The sequence below is a fragment of the Uranotaenia lowii genome, chromosome 2 (assembly GCF_029784155.1).
Source record: "Uranotaenia lowii strain MFRU-FL chromosome 2, ASM2978415v1, whole genome shotgun sequence".
NCBI lineage: Eukaryota > Metazoa > Arthropoda > Insecta > Diptera > Culicidae > Uranotaenia > Uranotaenia lowii.
The window spans coordinates 358,062,876-358,080,930 of NC_073692.1; the positions used below are offsets into that span (position 1 = coordinate 358,062,876).

Sequence of the window (18,055 nt, forward strand, 5' to 3'; positions counted from 1 at the left end):
AGGCTAAATCGTCAGACGATACAACTTAAGGTGTAGCTCTATTACTCAGTTGACTTCATCGAGTCGAATTCGCTTCTAGATTCCCCGGCAGAAAACGCTCATTATGCCTTCATTAATGGTGCTCATACTGCCTCGGGGGGTTTCTCATTATGCCTCCACAGTGACTGGTTTTCAGCTTTCTGCAAAAAATTTTAAAATGCATTTTTAAACGTTTTTATCCACTTTTTCAAGTTTTATCCAATTAGGCAATGGACTATTTGAGTGTCTGAACACGAAACAATGATGTAATTCACATATTAGAGCTGTTCTCTATGGTTAAATAAGCATTTTGCTTAAGGTGGTCATAATGCCCCCATCTCCCCTACCCGTAAAGTATGAAATTCAGTAAATGGATTGCTATTATTTTTAATTCTTCTTATGAAAAATACATATATGATACCTATACAAAATTTATCTAATATCCTTACAAAATTTTGTAAAAACATAAACAAAAAGGTTTATATCTGTTTTCTGTATGAGTTCGAAACTAGTTGTCGTGTTCTAGAAAGTTGCTTCTAGACTTAAAGTCTTTACTTCAATTAAGTTTTGAAATGTTTTCAGTGTTGCCAAAATCAATTTTATTTTAAAATCACTTTTTTAACCCTTTTTCACATTTTCTAACTTCGAGCCGTTTAATAATCTTCAATAGTTATTCGATCACATTGAAATTTTTCACAGATGTTGTTGTTGTTGTATGTTTATTTTAAAAGGGTTTTTAGCCTTCAACTTTTACCCTCATTTTGTACAGATTGTTATCTTGATTAGTGGATCAATGGATTGCACCGCATTCATGTTTAGCTAGCCATACCATACATAACCTTCTTTCCGAATTTATCAATACAAATAGCTTTACTGATACAGGAACATCCTTCCCCGTCGGTGAGGTAGAAAATTGTGATCCAGGCAGAGTTTTATAGTCGAGTTTTGGTTTCACCATCCATGATAATAGAACCCGTTTTCTTGATCATAGGTTTGTTGTAGAATTTCCGAATCCTCGGTTTCACGGATTCAGCCTTGTTGGTACTGCTTCTGCTTCCGATGAGTCTGAAGTCCAATTCTTTCTTTGGCACGCATAACGCTAGTCGAAGAGGTACCTAGTTTCCTAGCCACATCCCGTACTGATGCCGAAGGATGTCGTTTGTAGTATTGTAGTAATCCTTGATTTTCATGTCCATTGTAGGATCAGCAGGACCAAGTTTCCTACCTCGTCTTGGGGTATCTCTTCTCCATACTTTCTCAACGCGGTTTGATTTGCTCCGACAATAACATCTTCTTTCTTAGCTAGTTTTTGATTGAAAGACCCCTTACAGTGCCCGATTTGAGCACAATCCGTTTTTTTGCTCGTGAGCAGCGTTGCCAGATTGGAAACCGCTCAAGTCCGTAGATTTCACGAAAATCGGAAAATGTACTGATTTCGTCAAAATTAAACTTTTTTTTCAGTTGTCGGGTAGAATTGGCATTTATCCGCAGAGTCCCTTGAATTTTTTTTAATAAACCCGTAGATTTCGAGCATCGATCCGTAGCTCCGTAGAAATGCTTAAAATCCGTAGAAGTACGGAGAAATCCGTAGATATGGCAAGGCTGCTCGTGAGTAAGGCCACGCATTCTCAGATTTCCACGCAAAAACGACATAAAATGAAACGCTTACTTCACTTGGATTCGAACAAGTACTTAGCCAAAATTTGGTTGAACACTACACGATTTATGAAATTACGGTGTATTCATATTTATCGGAACAGTCTAGGTATAGATAAATTTTCTGCTTTTATTCGTGTTTTTGAGTCAATTTTTTGACAATAATTTGATCAAAAAAAAAACTTTTCCTTCAAAATTTTATCAATTTTACTCTAAACAAATCACATTTTCAAAATCCCTTGTTACAATTCTCTTTTATTGTCCTTGAGCTTAACCACTTGCTGCAGACATTCAAGGCTCATATCTTAAAAAGTTCACAGTGTTGTTTGCTGTATTTTATCCCAGGCTTCAGCTAGATGGCGCTTCAGAACTTCTAAATGTTTTGAACAGACATGCGTAAACTCGCTTCCGAGTTGAATGCATCATTGCAGTTTGAGTTTAACGAAATAAAATCAATCTGCAATAGGCAATGTGTGAGTATGTAGACTCGCGATTTTTACATGCCTGGTTTTGAAGAGCAGACTTCGGGCTTCAATGTACTCTAGAAAGCCGATTCCATCGGGTTCGGATCAGACGAACTCGAAATCAACCCTCAACAAAATTTTTATTCTCAGAAATTGAGGTTTCTTTCCCTCGTGAGCCATTGCGAAGTCGTCCTTAAAAACCTTTTGCTAACACCGAAATGGCGCGACCTGTCCACGGTTCGAGGACATGCAGTAGAACTGTTCCCGACCTTCACCTTTTCAGGGTGTTCGGTTGATCTTCACCCGGGAAGTCCTGTTTTATTAGCACTTTTTGAGGATCACATGATAGGTGTCGCCATTGTAGCTTGACGACCGCCATTATATCGTTTCTTGGTATTAACAAATGCATACATACATATGTATATCCTCTGAAAGCTTAGACATAATATATACAAAGTGACAAGGCGTCATCGAATTCGGTTTAATAGGCTTCATAAAAATCACTATAAAAGCTATGTAACAGTTCAATTGCAGGACCCTGTACAGTTGGTCATAGAACTTGGGTGAATTTACGTTTTTTTATTGATTTTTTGCTTGTATGGATGTCCCAGTAGAGTAAAAGTTAAAAATAAAATATTCTTTCAATATACCTAGTAGCTAGTACTACCTACTACCAATATGAAATCCGTTTAAAAAAGCCCTAGAACCATAAAAGTTTTCAGTGGACACAACAGCCTCATTTACTCCAAGAATTTTTCCAAAGTAAATTCTCACACGTCTTCTCTTTTTTCTTTTCTTTTTTCTAGGGGCGGCGTAGCCCTTTGCCTCTCACCACAGGGGCGCCGCAACGGTGAGGCACTGGTCCGCTTCACCAGCCAGGAGCATCGCGACATGGCCCTCAAACGGCACAAGCATCACATCGGCAACCGGTACATCGAGGTAGATTTTGTACCCGATTTGGATGTCTTAATTCTACTAAACTGAATTTTTTTCTTCTTCAGGTGTACCGCGCCTCCGGAGAAGACTTCCTGGCCGTGGCCGGCGGAGCTTCGAACGAGGCCCAAGCCTTCCTCTCCAAGGGCGCTCAGGTGATCATCCGCATGCGGGGTCTTCCGTACGATTGCACCGCCAAACAGGTGGTAAGTTTCGAGGGCTTATTTTTTAGAATTTGATAGGGTTTGAAGATTAATTGGAATTTTTCAATTTTTAGCTGGAATTTTTCGCCAACGGCGACAACAGTTGTACGGTGCTGGATAGTTCGGATGGAATCCTCTTCGTGAAGAAGCCAGACGGTCGTGCGACCGGGGATGCATTTGTACTGTTCGCGCATGAATCGGATGCGCCCAAGGCGCTGTCCAAGCATCGGGAATCCATCGGGCAACGGTACATTGAGTTGTTCCGGTCGACGACGGCGGAAGTTCAGCAGGTAGGTTGGCTTTGTTTGTGATTTGTAAATTTTAAGAAACTAACTTTAAACGATTGCTTTACCATGCGCTAACATTGAAGAGGATTTGGTTGTGGGGTGAGATTCGATGTGGAATCCAAATGTTTGGAAGTAGAGTTAAATATGTGATTTGTCCTAGGTTCTGAACCGCTCGATGGATCCGAAAACGTACGAGCCTGCACAGCCGCCTCTGATAGCCGCATTGCCACCGGTGCAAATGCCGCTACTGCCACAACACGTCATCACCAGTGGAACCGAGAAAAACTGTATCCGATTGCGGGGTCTCCCCTACGAGGCCAAGGTTGAGCACATCCTACACTTCTTGGAGGACTTTGCCAAGCACATCGTCTACCAGGGAGTTCATCTGGTGTACAACGCTCAGGTAAGTAACGATTTAGGGTTTGGTTTTTTGGTCTTAATGGGCATAAATAAGAATAGGGTTTAATCATCGGTAACTTTTGTATTGTGTCGTGTCAACAGGGTCAGTTTAATGGTGAAGCCTTTATCCAGATGGACTCGGAAGCTGCCGCCTTCCAGTCTGCGCAACAGAAACACCACAAAAACATGATGTTCGGCAAGAAGCAGCGTTACATTGAAGTGTTTCAGTGTTCCGGCGACGATATGAATATGGTTCTCAACGGCGGATTTCAGCAGGCTTCAAGCATTTCGAAACCGCCGCTACTCTCACCCGGTATGTTACCAACTGCGCAACAACCACCAACACAAAACCCACAAACATTAGCGATGTCTCCGCTTTCGCTGACCGCTCCTCCCCCAACACTTTCGATCCTCCCAACACTATCGATTCCCCCTCCCTCGTCCCCGTTAGCACTAGCACAACAGCAAGCTCAGTTTATCGCACAGCAAAGTTTAATGGCCCGACAAGCCGCCGCAGCCGCCCAACAAGAGCAGCTCCTACTGCAAAACTATGGCGGCTATCAGTCGCACTCGAATGGGGGTTCAAATGCGGTGGTTAGTCAAGCAACTCCGACTTATGCCACGGCCAATGCCGTCAGTACCCACGCAAGTAGCATTCCGGGCATGAACCCGAACGTGGCTCCTCCAGCCGTCCCGACGATGAATCAATCCGGTGCCCTTCCAGCTCATCTGGCAGCAGCTGCTGCTGCCGGTCATCCGGTAGCTGGTGCTCAATACCCTCAGTTTGTTTTCATGCCCCGGCATATGATTGGTCCCGGCGGATTTCCAATGAGTTTCATGCCTCCGACCTTCAGTCATATGCCCTATGGTGCTGCCGGTGGGATTCCCCAGCATCCAATGCATGCTCAAGGAGCTATGCAGCACCCTTCTTCACTAACGCATTCTTCCGCCGCGGCGACAGCTGTTTCTGCTCATCAACAGCATGCAGCCGCCATGAATGCTGCAGCCAATGCCTCAATGTTAACGTCCGCTAGCATCAAACGCTCCTATGACAATGCCTTTCGTGGCGATCAATCCCAACTAGCTGCAACCGGAACGACCGGATCCAAGCGCCCCTTCCACGGCGGTAATCCCGCGGCGGCGGCTGCAACTGTGGCGGCCAATGCAGCCCTTTACGCTCCCTACTACCATCCCCATATGTAACTCTCACGGTTAGGACTCTAGTTGAATTATATAGCACATTATATAAATAGCATCATGAGAACTAAAATTTCAACCTTCGTACCCCAGTAGGTGTACTCAACGATTACCAATTTATATATATTTTTTTAACTTTTTTTAAAACCATAAATTATGATATGAAATCCCATTATATAATTGAATGAACATGAAATTTGTACAATTGCATTCCTTAATAAAAAGTAACAAGTACACAAACATTCCATCCACTGCAAACCATGCAGCTTTTTAGTTTAGGAGCACCAAGTGAAATTCGGGCAGCTGACAGCCTGTCAACAGAAACTTTAACACCAGAAGACTCTCTTCAAATCGAAAGATGCTACTAAAACGTACTTATAAGAAAGATTCATATAGATTATTCATATATAGATTTTTAAATCAAAATATTCACACATAGACACGTACTTATTAAGGACAAATCGTTACACTAACCAGACGGCCCTCTCACTGTCTCCCTGTCAAGTTTCTTCGAGACAATCCCCTTTCCAGAAGACGAATACAAAAACCCGCTGTCAACTAGGCTTCCAACTGTGTTTTCTGTAAAATTTACCCCACATCCCTCGGCGACAGCTGCATTACACAAATCAAAAACACACTGCTGAATTGACAGTGTCACCAAAGCACAACCCTAACCTGAAAATTTTCCTAAATTGTTCCATTTCCATGTATACACCTCTCCCCTTTCGAAAGAAAAAAAAAACGTTATCGGGAATCCTACCACGCGCATACCTTTCCTTTCATTTTAGAAAACTTTTCATTTCTATATTACATAAACAAACAAAAAAACACCGGGGGTGTCGGAAACTGTTGCTGGTTGTTTATCGTTAATCGTTTAGTTGTTTAAAGTGGTATAAAACAAGAGTTCAATAATCATAGAAAAAGGCGTTTAGGCAAAAAACTTAAAAATCAACATTTTAAAACAGAAGAAACAAAAGGAAAACGGACAGCAAATCATTGTGAATGAACTGTTTCGTTAGTCTTATCCACATCGCATAGCTCTACTATAACTATTAATAGTTTTTATTTCTTTAATTATTCGTTTGTTGGAATTACGATTTTTACTTTATGTGTGTTTTTTCAAACCTACGGGCGTCATCGGGTGTTTAGGAAACTGTTACTGTACTGAATCAAAGGAGTTGGTTATTGTAATTGTGATTGCTATACCTTAGCTGGGCGGGGGCGCGGGCTGGAAGAGGGGTGTGGAGTCAGCCTTTCGAACTCACGGTCTGATATTTTTTTCTGTTTTGCAATGTTAGGTTTAAGAACAAGTTTTTTTTTTATACTAGTTTTAAGTGTAATACCGATATTTAATAGCATTCCGAAACGCAAAACCTGCGAAGTAGTGTGTTTTAACCGTAATCTATCACTGTAAACCATCGCTTGTTAGAAGGACTTGCAAATCACCAACCCGTTAGGTTTGATAGTGTTATGGGAGTAAGAAAGACTGTGAAGCAAGCGGATCAATCCGCCTAACATCTGTTCCGTTTAGAGTAACGCATTCAGCTTATTTGGATCTGCATTGAGTGTTTTGTTAAATTTGACATCATCCGTAGCTCCGGTTCGTTGGGAACGAAAAAGACAACCTATTAACACATGGCGGCGACAAAGTCCCTAGGAACGAAGTAACATTGTTATACGAAAGACACACAAAAACATTTATACGCACATACACAAACACACTGTAAGGAAAATTCATCAATGTGACTGGTAAAACTTGTACTAACAATCAAGCAATAAGTGGCTTCCAAATGACTCGGTTTGGGATGAACCTTAGAAGGGTAGCGCAAAATAATTTAAAGGAATTTCACTATCTAAGTATTACGGGAAACGAAATCGGTTAAATTTGTGCATGGTAATTAACAGTGGTATTCCATTTTCAGCCTCGTCTCTTTAATGCCTTTGGAAGAATTTGAAAACCTTTATCAGCAACCATATGTTTCAGATCACAAGTCGATCTTTACCGTGGGTCATTTTTTTCTGTATTGTGGGGTAGGTTATATCCGTTTCGAAAAGTTAAGAACAGTTTTATGCATCCATTATTCGCTGAAACATTGCGGGAGCGCTATTTAGCTCAAACGACATTCGATTGCACCTGGATTTACTTCCAAATGTGTTCAACACGGTAGAAAGTTTGTGCTTCGTTGGATGATTCGGAATTCAGCATCTGAGTATAAATCTGATAAAAAAGTATTACTTATTTACAATGCGGCTCAAAAATATGTAAGAACGTAACTTTTGTTGAATGAAAGCAAAAGTGTTGTTCAGTGCCCCCATCTCAGATGCTCTGTCTGTAAAAGTTTAACAGGTTTTGCTTATTGGTTTACTTTCCTGGATTCGGTACTCTAAGAAGATCAATAATTCATTGGAATATCGCTGGACCGTTTTTTAATCCAAAAGACATGGGATTGACCGCGGATTGGCCTTCAACAACATTTAACGGGATGCAACGAATGTCTTGTATATAAAGATTTTCAACACTTAATCTTAACGTCTAAACGCTATTGCGCTTTATTTGATTAATCATAAACAAGCTCAATGTCTTTTTTAATAGATATAGCAGAATGAACATGATTGTTTTTTGAGTCACCATGCAGGAAAAAACATCGCACCCATCATTCGTTGAAATGTCGCTGGATCATTCTCAAATCCAAAAGGCATTCGATTTTCTTCCAGCTTCCAGCTACGTCTAAACGCTATCGCGCTTTTTTTGATTGATAATAAAGATGCTCAATGTCTTTTTTGACAGATAAAGCAGTACGAAAATGGTTGTCACCATGTAGGAAGAAACATTGCATCCATTTTTCGTTAAAATGTTGCTGGATCATTCTTAAATCCAAACGGCATTCGATTTTCTCCCAACTTCCAACTACGTTTAAACGCTTTCACGCTCTATATAATTAATAATAAACAAGCTAAATGTCTTTTTTAACAGATAAAGCAGTATGAAAACGGTGTTTTTGAGCCACCATGTAGGAAGAAACATTGCATCCATTGTTCATTGAAATATAGCTGGATCATTCTTAAATCCAAAAAGCATTCGATTTTCTTCCAGCAGTATACATTAAATTCTGATTCTGAACTCAAAACTAGCTCTCTGGTTCTGGTTCTAAGCCATTGTGGCCTATATTCTAAGACATTGTGGTCTATACTCGATTAAACGCTTCCTTGAAAAGTCTTAATTCAAGCGATTGCTGTTCGGGCTTTGAAAAGTTCTGCGAATTTCCAACGAATGATGGGTTTGTTTTCCTTACAAGGCGCCTGATTTCTCTGATATTTCGCTTCGCAATTTTATTAAACTTTGACTGATACTACGCTCAAATTTACTCGAGTTGAATTATTTCCTATCGTGTTGAAGCTCTTGCATCTTTGTCGAACAGATAGAGTAACTATCCTAAGAGGGAGTTAAAAAAAATGCTATTATGCATTTAAAGAATAACAATATATAATACATCGAACTGCATTTGGTTTGAATTTCAGACGCTCTACCTGCGTTTGGATAATAAAAGTTGCAGTATGAAGTATGTTGTTGTGAGCCACCCTGTAAAATAAAAAAAAACCGTAATTCGTTGGAATGTGGCTGTATCATTTCTGAATCCAAAAGGCATTCGTTTAAGCTCAATTTTGATTCTAGCTGAATTAAACAATGTTGAAAAGATGTAACCAACGTGTATGCTGGTTTTGTCATTTAAATCTGGATTTTCAATCGTAAATGTAGATTCAAATAGCTTAAAAAAATTAAAAAAAAATTCATGAACGTACTAATTCCTTTTATACCGATCCTTCAAAAAGGTTATGTTTATATTAATTTCTTTATAATCCAATTAAAACCATTGTTCAACAACATTTATCCAGTTCAATAATAGATTTTGTTTTGTGAAAAATAGACATTAACAGAATTATCGATTATCTTCAATTTTGTAGAAGAAGATAATCCTATTTGAAATTATTTTTAAAGTTAAAATTTTCAGTATGAATGCTTACCTTTTTCGTTTCTCGTAATCTTGAATTTGATTATTCTTTTTTATGTGTAATTTTATAAAAGCGCCACCTAAATGTAAGTTTTGTAAACAAATCATGTTTTTTGTTAGACTTTATGTTATATTTTTCAAGAGCTTCCCAGTAGAAATCAAGTTTAATTCATTTTCCTCTAGTTCCTGTTACTTGATTCGTTTGTTGTTAAGCTGATACGATAACATCGAAACGATACCAGGTGTTCCAGATAAGACATTTGAATACCATCTGATGGTTTCTATTTGTTTTCAAAATTTTCGATTGTTTTTTACCTGTTTCTAAAAAAATGATGTCAGTTTCAGAATCCCTAACAGTTTTTAAAGAATAGGGTTAGTTACAAAAGAAAAGACGAAGCTTCCTAAAGACAACTTAACTAGCACCAAGACTTACGATTCCGTTCCAAGTTTTATTCCCTGCGGGTTAGCTTTTCAACCCCGGAATTTCGGCTCAAGCTAGGATTAGTGTGTTGTTGTGTTAGAGCTTAGTAGTATAGTGAATGTTAATGCCTGATAATGAAAAAGATCGTGTACCAAGTAGAGTTAACTATATATTTTGTCCTGTATTTTTCCACATAAATATGTTATAACCTTGAAACAAACCGACAGTTTATAATTTAAACAAACAATAATCAATACAATAATGATAGTAATAATGATAATAATAATAATACCGGATAAAGAATAACTTGGTTTTATGGTTTTATTTTCTATTCACAATTGATATTTCTCTGTCTATCGCAAATCATTTTCATTGGGCTGATGGAATGGTTTACAGGTGATTTTTTTTCCTAATTAAGCATCAATGGCACAATCTGGTTCAGAAACAAAATGGAGACACAGATTTGTTAGAAAAAAATGGTCCTCTATTTTGTTTTTGGCCTATTGCGTGTGCCACTGATTCTCCATCTTGTTGTCGTCGCAAATGTTATTGTACTGCAATGTCCTAACACTCGAATGGAATGTGAGAGAGTGTGCGTGTAAGATGCCGTAGATCGAAACCAGCTGGAAACTGACTCTCGAATTGTTAACACAAGCGAAATTAGAAAAGCAAAAAAAAAAACAAACCAATCCGCCTTCTTTCAAAACAATCGGGTGCTGCACTCTGTCAAACTGTAAAACCGTGCCGTGTAGAATTGCCGGGGTACCTTAAGGTGACGCGTTAACAATCAACACTCATACCAATATGCAACTAACCGGAAGTCATGTGTTTCTCCCTTTCTCCTTCCACCTCTCTATCTCTCTGCCTGATTGGCTACTGTCTCGGTTCCAGTACCAAGCTGGCGACTAAAGTGCATTATAGACTCCAACAATAAACCGAAACTAGTTGCAAACGCAAAACCAAACGCAAGCCTGGTGTTGTTGTAGCTGTCTCTGTCTCTGTGTGTCATTTTATATTAGTGCTGGATCAAAACAAACCAAAACAAACCAACAACGGCAAACAATTGGTGACTAGTGTGTATGTGGTGGGTTTTTTCAATCACAGAAGCGAAGCCTATTCTCTATTAACGGTGTATCGGTTTGGAGCGCCCCGCGCGTTTGGAGCTGCACACGCTAAATGTAATTTATCATTGTTGTTTTTTTTTCGCTCTCTTTCCGTTGTGTCAAAATAAACCAATAGAAGCAAACAATAGTTCCTTTAAAACCAATCGTATCCATAAATAACTTTCAATGTGTCGCTTAGCGTTCCAAGTTGTGTGCGTGCCAAAACAATAGAGCAAACCTCATGATCTGTCTAAAACCCAAATAAAAAACAACCAATCAAAACAAACGGAAGGAGACCTACCTTTATATACCACTAAAAACTACCACATCGCAGCGTGTTTTCTGGCAGAGTATATTTTGGTGTGGTTTATGGGCCAATTCTTTCTCTTGTCATGCAATGGTAACATAATATTTTATATAATTTGCATCTACGGTGAGTGTTTTATATTTATTTTGTTTACCTTTCACTCTTGTACCTATACATACATACATACATTGCCGAGCTTTTATTACACTTTTTTTTTATTGTTTTACTTTAGTTTTCTTTTGTTTATTTTAATTTTTCTCTCTACTTCCTTCTGTCTCTATCCAAGTGTCTTACTAACGTTGTCGATTGTCCACACACATCTAACATCGATTGCTTTTAGCTCATACCCTCCTAACTGTTTTTTTTATCCATTATCCCATCGAACGAAATCCCTAACCCTCGATGAGCAACTCCATTATCAAATTTTATTTGAATGTGTATCGGTAGTAGTTGATGAAATAGTTGGGTGATAAAAAGGCTAGAATAATACCGTTACATTCACATTCCACAAAATGGTTTACGAATGGCTTTCTTTAGATGTTATTACGTCCGCCATAATGTTAGCATCACTGCGAACAGACGTTTCAATTGTGAAATCTTTCAACGGCAGTAGTTGCATAGCTATTGTGTCTACCTAAGCGAAAATCGTGTCATAAATTTCCTATGAAAATTGTGCTAAAATCTATGCTCGAAATTACAAAATAATCGTACTGCTACTTGTAGTTTATAAAACTTTTATTTGCAGTTAAAATTGAATGATTTTTGTAACAATTTAGACGTCTGTTTTGGATGAATGTGTGGTGTTTTAGGAATATTCTCACGAGATACTTAAGATAAAATAAAGTAGGATTGATAGATGGTAGCATGAGATTTAGTCTTATAAAAGCTTTAGTAAAAATAAGTGTTCGTTAGTGATTTATTAAAATAAAACAAAAAAGTTGACAACTATATGTTTAACATATAAAAAATATATGGTGAAATCAATTTACTAAACGGTTTTTTAATGCTGCTTCAAACAAACACGGAAATAATTTTAACAATAATAAATAAGAACTTGAACTTCGAGATAACTACAGAAACAGAAACAAAACAATAGAATTGATCAAATGGGTTAAGTCGCGAATGCCATAAAGATGGTAAAACGACTATAATCGAAACAAAAAAAAAAAAAAGAAAAGATCAAATGGGCATGTATTCAAGGGTTTTTTTTTTTAAATAATTTCAAGCTTTGTAGTCCGATTTTTATAAATTATGGGGACTGAATGGAATCTCATTAGTTAATAAGTTTAATTTCAACAAACGTTTTGTTTTTGTAGAAATAAGGGTACATTGATCAAAAAGTTATTTCGATATTTTCTCTATTTTTTTCGGGGAATTTTTCCGCTTGCAGTTTTATTTTTTGCTTAAATGACGTTTCGATCCTTATTGGATCTTCTTCAGGGACGAAAAAAATGCTGTTTTCTTGTGAGCGTCAACTCGGCTGGTCCTACAGCTGTCTTTAATTGCGTACAGATGTTTGCAGATAAATTCGTTTGTCTTGTATTTTTGATTTGATTTTGTCTGTAAACATCTATACGCAATCAAAAAAACAACTATACACGACCAGCCAAATCAATTCTCACAAGAAATGTTTCCCTAGTAATAACCAGGTGACTCTTGGTGGTTGTAACGGTTTCAAATTTGAGTTTTTCTCAGTTGTTTACTATTAGAGACCTTTCAAGCTTGGTATAAACTAAGGTTGCCAGATTGCCCGGTTTTAGCCGAGTTTGCCCGGATATATAATGCAAAATTTGGGAACAGTCAGGCCCGGATCGGTTGTCCGGATTCCATTGCAAAAAACAGGATATTGCCCGGATTTATTCACTTCATTTGGCAAATCATACAAAAAAAATACAAATTGGGTAAACATTCTTTTTTTTATTTATTTTTTTTATGTCTCCAAAACGAAATTTTTCGAGCAAGTTTTGCAAAATAATCATGAAAGGTTTCCTGAGAGTTAGAATACGATTCAAAATACAATGAGTTTTGACGAAATTTTTTTTCAGTTTTTTTCTCTTGAGTATTGTTGAATAATTTCTGACTTTCGATAAAATTTTCCCGGATATTGCCCGGATTTTTGTATAGACCATTCTTTATGATATCATGGGTGTATTTGGTGTATTTGTTAAAGTTATAAAAACATAAAATTGAAATCGTTAAAAAACAGTGACATCTGTTTCTTAGTAGTGAAAATATCCGATTGATTAAGTTTTTTTTAATTTTTTTTATGAAAGAAATCTTGCCCACTTGAGTCATTTCCCGCGCTTGAAAAAAAATTCTACTTATATTTTCATGAAAACAAGAAGTTTTCGTTACGTTATGTGATTTTTAATACAAATATATTATACTGCGGCTTCTTGTTATAGAACTTTTATGTTCGACATTTTATTTCATCGAAATAAAATAGCAAACTGAAAATTAACCTAAATATTACAAAAAACTAGCCTTAATTCTAGTTTAGTTCGTCAAACCCTTAATAAACAATATAGGTCTGTACTGACCCTCCTCGCATAACAGTTCCAAATTGTTGAGATTCCTATCAATATGGGACTGTTATGTCAGTAGGGCAGTGTAGTTAAAAAAAATCAGCAAAAATTATAAATTTTTTAATTCCACCATTCTCACTGGAAATTTGATTCACAGATTTATTTGATTTTTTTTTCGCAAAGTCTAAAATTTTTTAAAATTATCAGTCCTTTTGTCAGATGAAAGATGAAAAATGAAAGATAAAAAAGAGAGATGAAAGATGACATAAAATGATTTCTAATCATCTTTTTGTCATCTTCCTTCTTCCATTTTTCATCTTTAATCTGACAGAATAGATGACTCGACGAATAATGTCGAAAATTTCAGACTTTGTGGTTAAAATTAAAATTAATCTGTGAATCAAATGTCCAGTGAGAATTCTTGAGTTAAAAAGTTTATAATATTTGTTGATTCTACACTACCTTCTGGCATGAAAAAAAGGATGAAATATGAAACATAAAAAAATATAAAATGAATGATAAAAGATGAAAAATAAAAGATTCAATATAACAGATTAAGAATGAAAGAATCTTATTTAAATCGTATTATATTTATACTAAAGCATGTGAGCTGAATCTCATGCACCATTCAGTTTGTTTTGAAGACAGGATATTAGGCATTTAAAAAATCCTATAAGCTCTGCACGAAAGCATTACCAAAAATGTCAAAATTCTTCTTTCAAACCCTCTAGGAAATCCTTACCCGCTCTCTCAAAATCAGACTCTTCCCCTTCATGATTTTTATTTTTATTTTTAATTTCTTACTGAATCTTACACCTGCATCCGAACTAGATCGTAAAGTTTTTTTTTCCGCTCTCTTCCAACCAATTTGACTAACGAATTTTTACTATCCCCCAAAACTCTAGGAGGAACCATCATGGGAGCTCCGTTCGCCGGCTTCAGCCCCTTCGGTCATCATCCACCGGCAGCGATGTTGACCCCGAGGGCCCACCACCCGACTGCGGCCTTCTATCCGCAGCCAATCCTGTACTGGGGCTATCCGAGCCCACCGGTCTCGCCGACGGCCTATTACGGGGCATCGGCAGCACCGCCACCCCCACCACCACACGGAGCGGCTCCAGCGCACCATCTAGCCCCACCGACGATGGCCGGCGCCCCCCATCAGCTGCACCATCACCATCAGCCGGCACTGGTGAGTAGAAGTTTGGATTAATAACAACTGAATTGGTTTTAATTTAATTTTTTTTTTTCTGAAAATGGGTAAAACATTTTGAGATTTGGAAGTTATCTGTAAATGATATTCAAGAATTATTTTGACGATTTGAGTAGCTTCAGCGCTACCAGCATCATTTTTTACTCATTCTGAAGTCTGACGATTTAAACATTTGAACCAGTTGTCAGTTGTATTCAGTTTTGGCCTTGCTAAGTACTATCTGAGTTCCATTGAAAAGTTCCACTAATTTATCGTTTCGTTTGATCCCTCAAGCGTACAACCTAAAGATTGACAGGAAACCGCCAATTTATATTTAACAATATATTTCAGGTTATGTGACGACTGAAATTCGAACTGATTATCGTTTGCCTGTCCAGCGGTGTTTAAACTCGCCTCGGAAAGAATCATTCGGCTGATTTTTTCCGAGTTTAACTTGTTGTGTGCAGATTGATTTTATCTTCGTTCCAATCATGACGTGATTGCACACAAAACGAAGAGAACAGTTCCGAGTTGATGTTTTCCCCTCCTCGCAGGAATAAAATCACACCAATGAAACAACATAACGAAGCTTACCGTACACGAATGCTCACGAGCGATCGTTGCCCGACGAACCGAGTTAACATTCCTCGCACCCTTCTCTCGCTCGTTTCCCGTTCCCTTGTATCTATCACTTTAAGCTACGCCCCCATGCGTTGTCCGATTGATGTGTTCGGCTGCCGAACGAAAACGATTTGTTTTTTAATTCGCAGAACTGTTCGTTTGCTTCGCTGATGTTTCCCCCGATTGCTGTTTACTCCTGCCGAGTTTACCCGAAGCTTACTTCCTGATGCTTTCCGAGTTGAACTTTAGATAGCATCATTGCAGATTGAGTTTAACGAAATAAAATCGTTCTGCAAAGAAGGGCAAAGTGCGAGTATGTAGACTCGCGATTTTAACATCTCTGTGCCTGTCAAGAGACTTGATAGCCTCGGCATTATTGATGAGTTCATTTTTATTAGTTGGTTACCTATAAGTGGTAAATCCTCGTTTACGTATTGCATTCCAAAGACAGCGAATCACCGCGTTTCTCCAATTCGCACCTCTGGGCCCATGGGTACAATGATGCAGTTCATGATATAACCCAATAACCTTAATACCTACCATAAAATGTTCTAAACTACCCATTCTTTAAGGGTGTAATGTAGGTAATACTCCCGCTAGTGCGCTTCACGGTATATTCATTGACGAATACACTGCCTCTGCAACGACCTCGCATTTCCACGACTCCAGACCCGACCTTTCTTCTAATGACTCAATGACTCAAATGACGCATTTTTTGTCGGTCCTGATCCAAGACTCGCGCCTATAACAGCACCGATCGGGACTTAACGCAACGACTTAGATGATTTCCGACGAAGACGTTATCCTTCTCCGCCTTAAATGATTCATCCGAGAGTTACTGTACCGAGGGTATTCCCTACGATATCCACTGCGAGGAAGGTCAGGAGGTGTAGTTTTATTCTCACAGCTTCACTCGTAGGGAACAGTGCTACTCGGATACTCCTTGCATGCGACGTTTCCCCGAAAATGTTGCCTTATCTTCATAGATTCACTCGTAGGATCTGACGCACTCTACTCAAAAGTCCCTTGAAGGCGCGATCATACTACATTGGTTCCCTATGACCATGTTAAGATACCATCTTCAATCGCACCTTGCCTTAACGCTACACGGACATTCCAGGCAGCATAACGACCACTATGACGATCTCGATAATTGTGACAGTGCCTTCCATTGTGACCAATTGTGACAGTGTGCATCCAGCGTCACCTGGACCTGTTTCCGCTGATATGCAGATCGTACGAGTGAGAGTCGTACGCGTTACGCAGCTCTGTTGACAATAATGATTCGGCTTTCGGTGCCACAAAATAAAAATTATGGAGTTTGGGCTTGTTATTTTAATATTTGGCAACAATTGCAGTTCTTCCCACTAGCGTCACAACATTTCAATGAGCGTTTACAATTTTATTAGGTGCGGCTAAGGTCACAGTTGATTCTACTGCTGGTAACTTGAGGCATTCCAGATTGCCGAATGCAGTGGGCCGACGCCCCAACTAGAGTGTCCATTTCCCGGCCATTTTCCCTTTCCCGGGAATCGGGAAATCTGGTGGCCTGTTTCCCGAGAAATATTTAAAAACATGTAAAATATATGCACTTCGACTCAAGTTTACATAGCTTATCGAACTTTTCGTGCATACAAGCCCATAATTTGTTCAAAATTGAACAAAATTGTAAGGTACTCTTCAAAATTGAAATTCGAAATTCACTAACAATGTTCATTTCAAATGATAATTGGTGTGTGTGTGTGTGTGTGTGTGTGTGTGTGTGTGTGTGTGTGTGTGTGTGTGTGTGTGTGTGTGTGTGTGTGTGTGTGTGTGTGTGTGTGTGTGTGTGTGTGTGTGTGTGTGTGTGTGTGTGTGTGTGTGTGTGTGTGTGTGTATGTGTGTGTGTGTGTGTGTGTGTGTGTGTGTGTGTGTGTGTGTGTGTGTGTGTGTGTGTGTGTGTGTGTGTGTGTGTGTGTGTGCGTGTGTGTGTGTGTGTGTTTGCGTGATTTGCTCATTGTTCTGTTCTTTAATTTTTTAAATTAAATAACTTCATTATTGCTGCAATATTTTTTTTTTCAGTTGAGAGATTTTTGTTGTGCCAACGGCTTAATTTTTTATAACTAACCTTTTTCTCGTTTCTCTAATTAACTTATAGTGGCCTTTTTTCATGAAACACAATGCCCAATGTATGATAATCACAAAGAAAAAGATATATCGATATATATAAAAAAATGAACCCGTGTAGTGTAAAATGATGAAGAGAAACTGAGGAGCGAAGTTCAGTTTTTAAAGAAGAACACGAGTGTTGATTTGAGGTTTATTACAGACTAACTTACAATAGTTTACGTGATCGTATTTATACTCTGAGTTTATTATTTATTAACTACATAGCAACTAAGGTTGCTATGCTACCTATGTAAAATAACTGGAATAGCTAGATTGCTTCGATTTCAACACCCCCTCTCAGTTATTTAAACCTAGCAAGTTTCTCAAAATTACAAATGTTGGAACTGGTAATGATTTTGTTAAAATATCGGCTTGTTGTTTCTGGGTTGGAGTGTAAACTAATTTTATCTTGCCATCAGCAACTGTGTTCCGAATGAAGTGGTACTTAACGTCAATGTGTTTGACGCGCCTTGTCTCCTCTCGTTCAGCCATCGCAATTGCTCCTTGGTTGTCCTCAAAAATTGGTACCGGATACAGTTGGTCATGTTGTCGCATATCACGGATCAAACCA

At 38.3% G+C, this 18,055-nt stretch overlaps 1 protein-coding gene across 4 annotated transcripts in view; it reads left to right on the forward strand.

Annotated features, from left to right (window-relative positions):
• The window catches only part of LOC129747538 (RNA-binding protein fusilli-like), a 317,363-nt gene that overhangs the window by 280,759 nt on the left and 18,549 nt on the right, over positions 1-18,055 (forward strand). For 2 of the 4 annotated variants that reach the window (XM_055741813.1, XM_055741811.1), the window contains exons 8-13: positions 2,945-3,077; positions 3,140-3,277; positions 3,349-3,564; positions 3,722-3,964; positions 4,063-4,273; positions 14,429-14,715. In XM_055741813.1, coding sequence (XP_055597788.1) covers positions 2,945-3,077; positions 3,140-3,277; positions 3,349-3,564; positions 3,722-3,964; positions 4,063-4,273; positions 14,429-14,715 — 1,228 coding nt within the window. Of the gene's footprint in view, positions 1-2,944; positions 3,078-3,139; positions 3,278-3,348; positions 3,565-3,721; positions 3,965-4,062; positions 9,895-14,428; positions 14,716-18,055 lie in introns of those variants that run through there. The other 2 variants (XM_055741809.1, XM_055741810.1) reach the window with 1 other exon arrangement.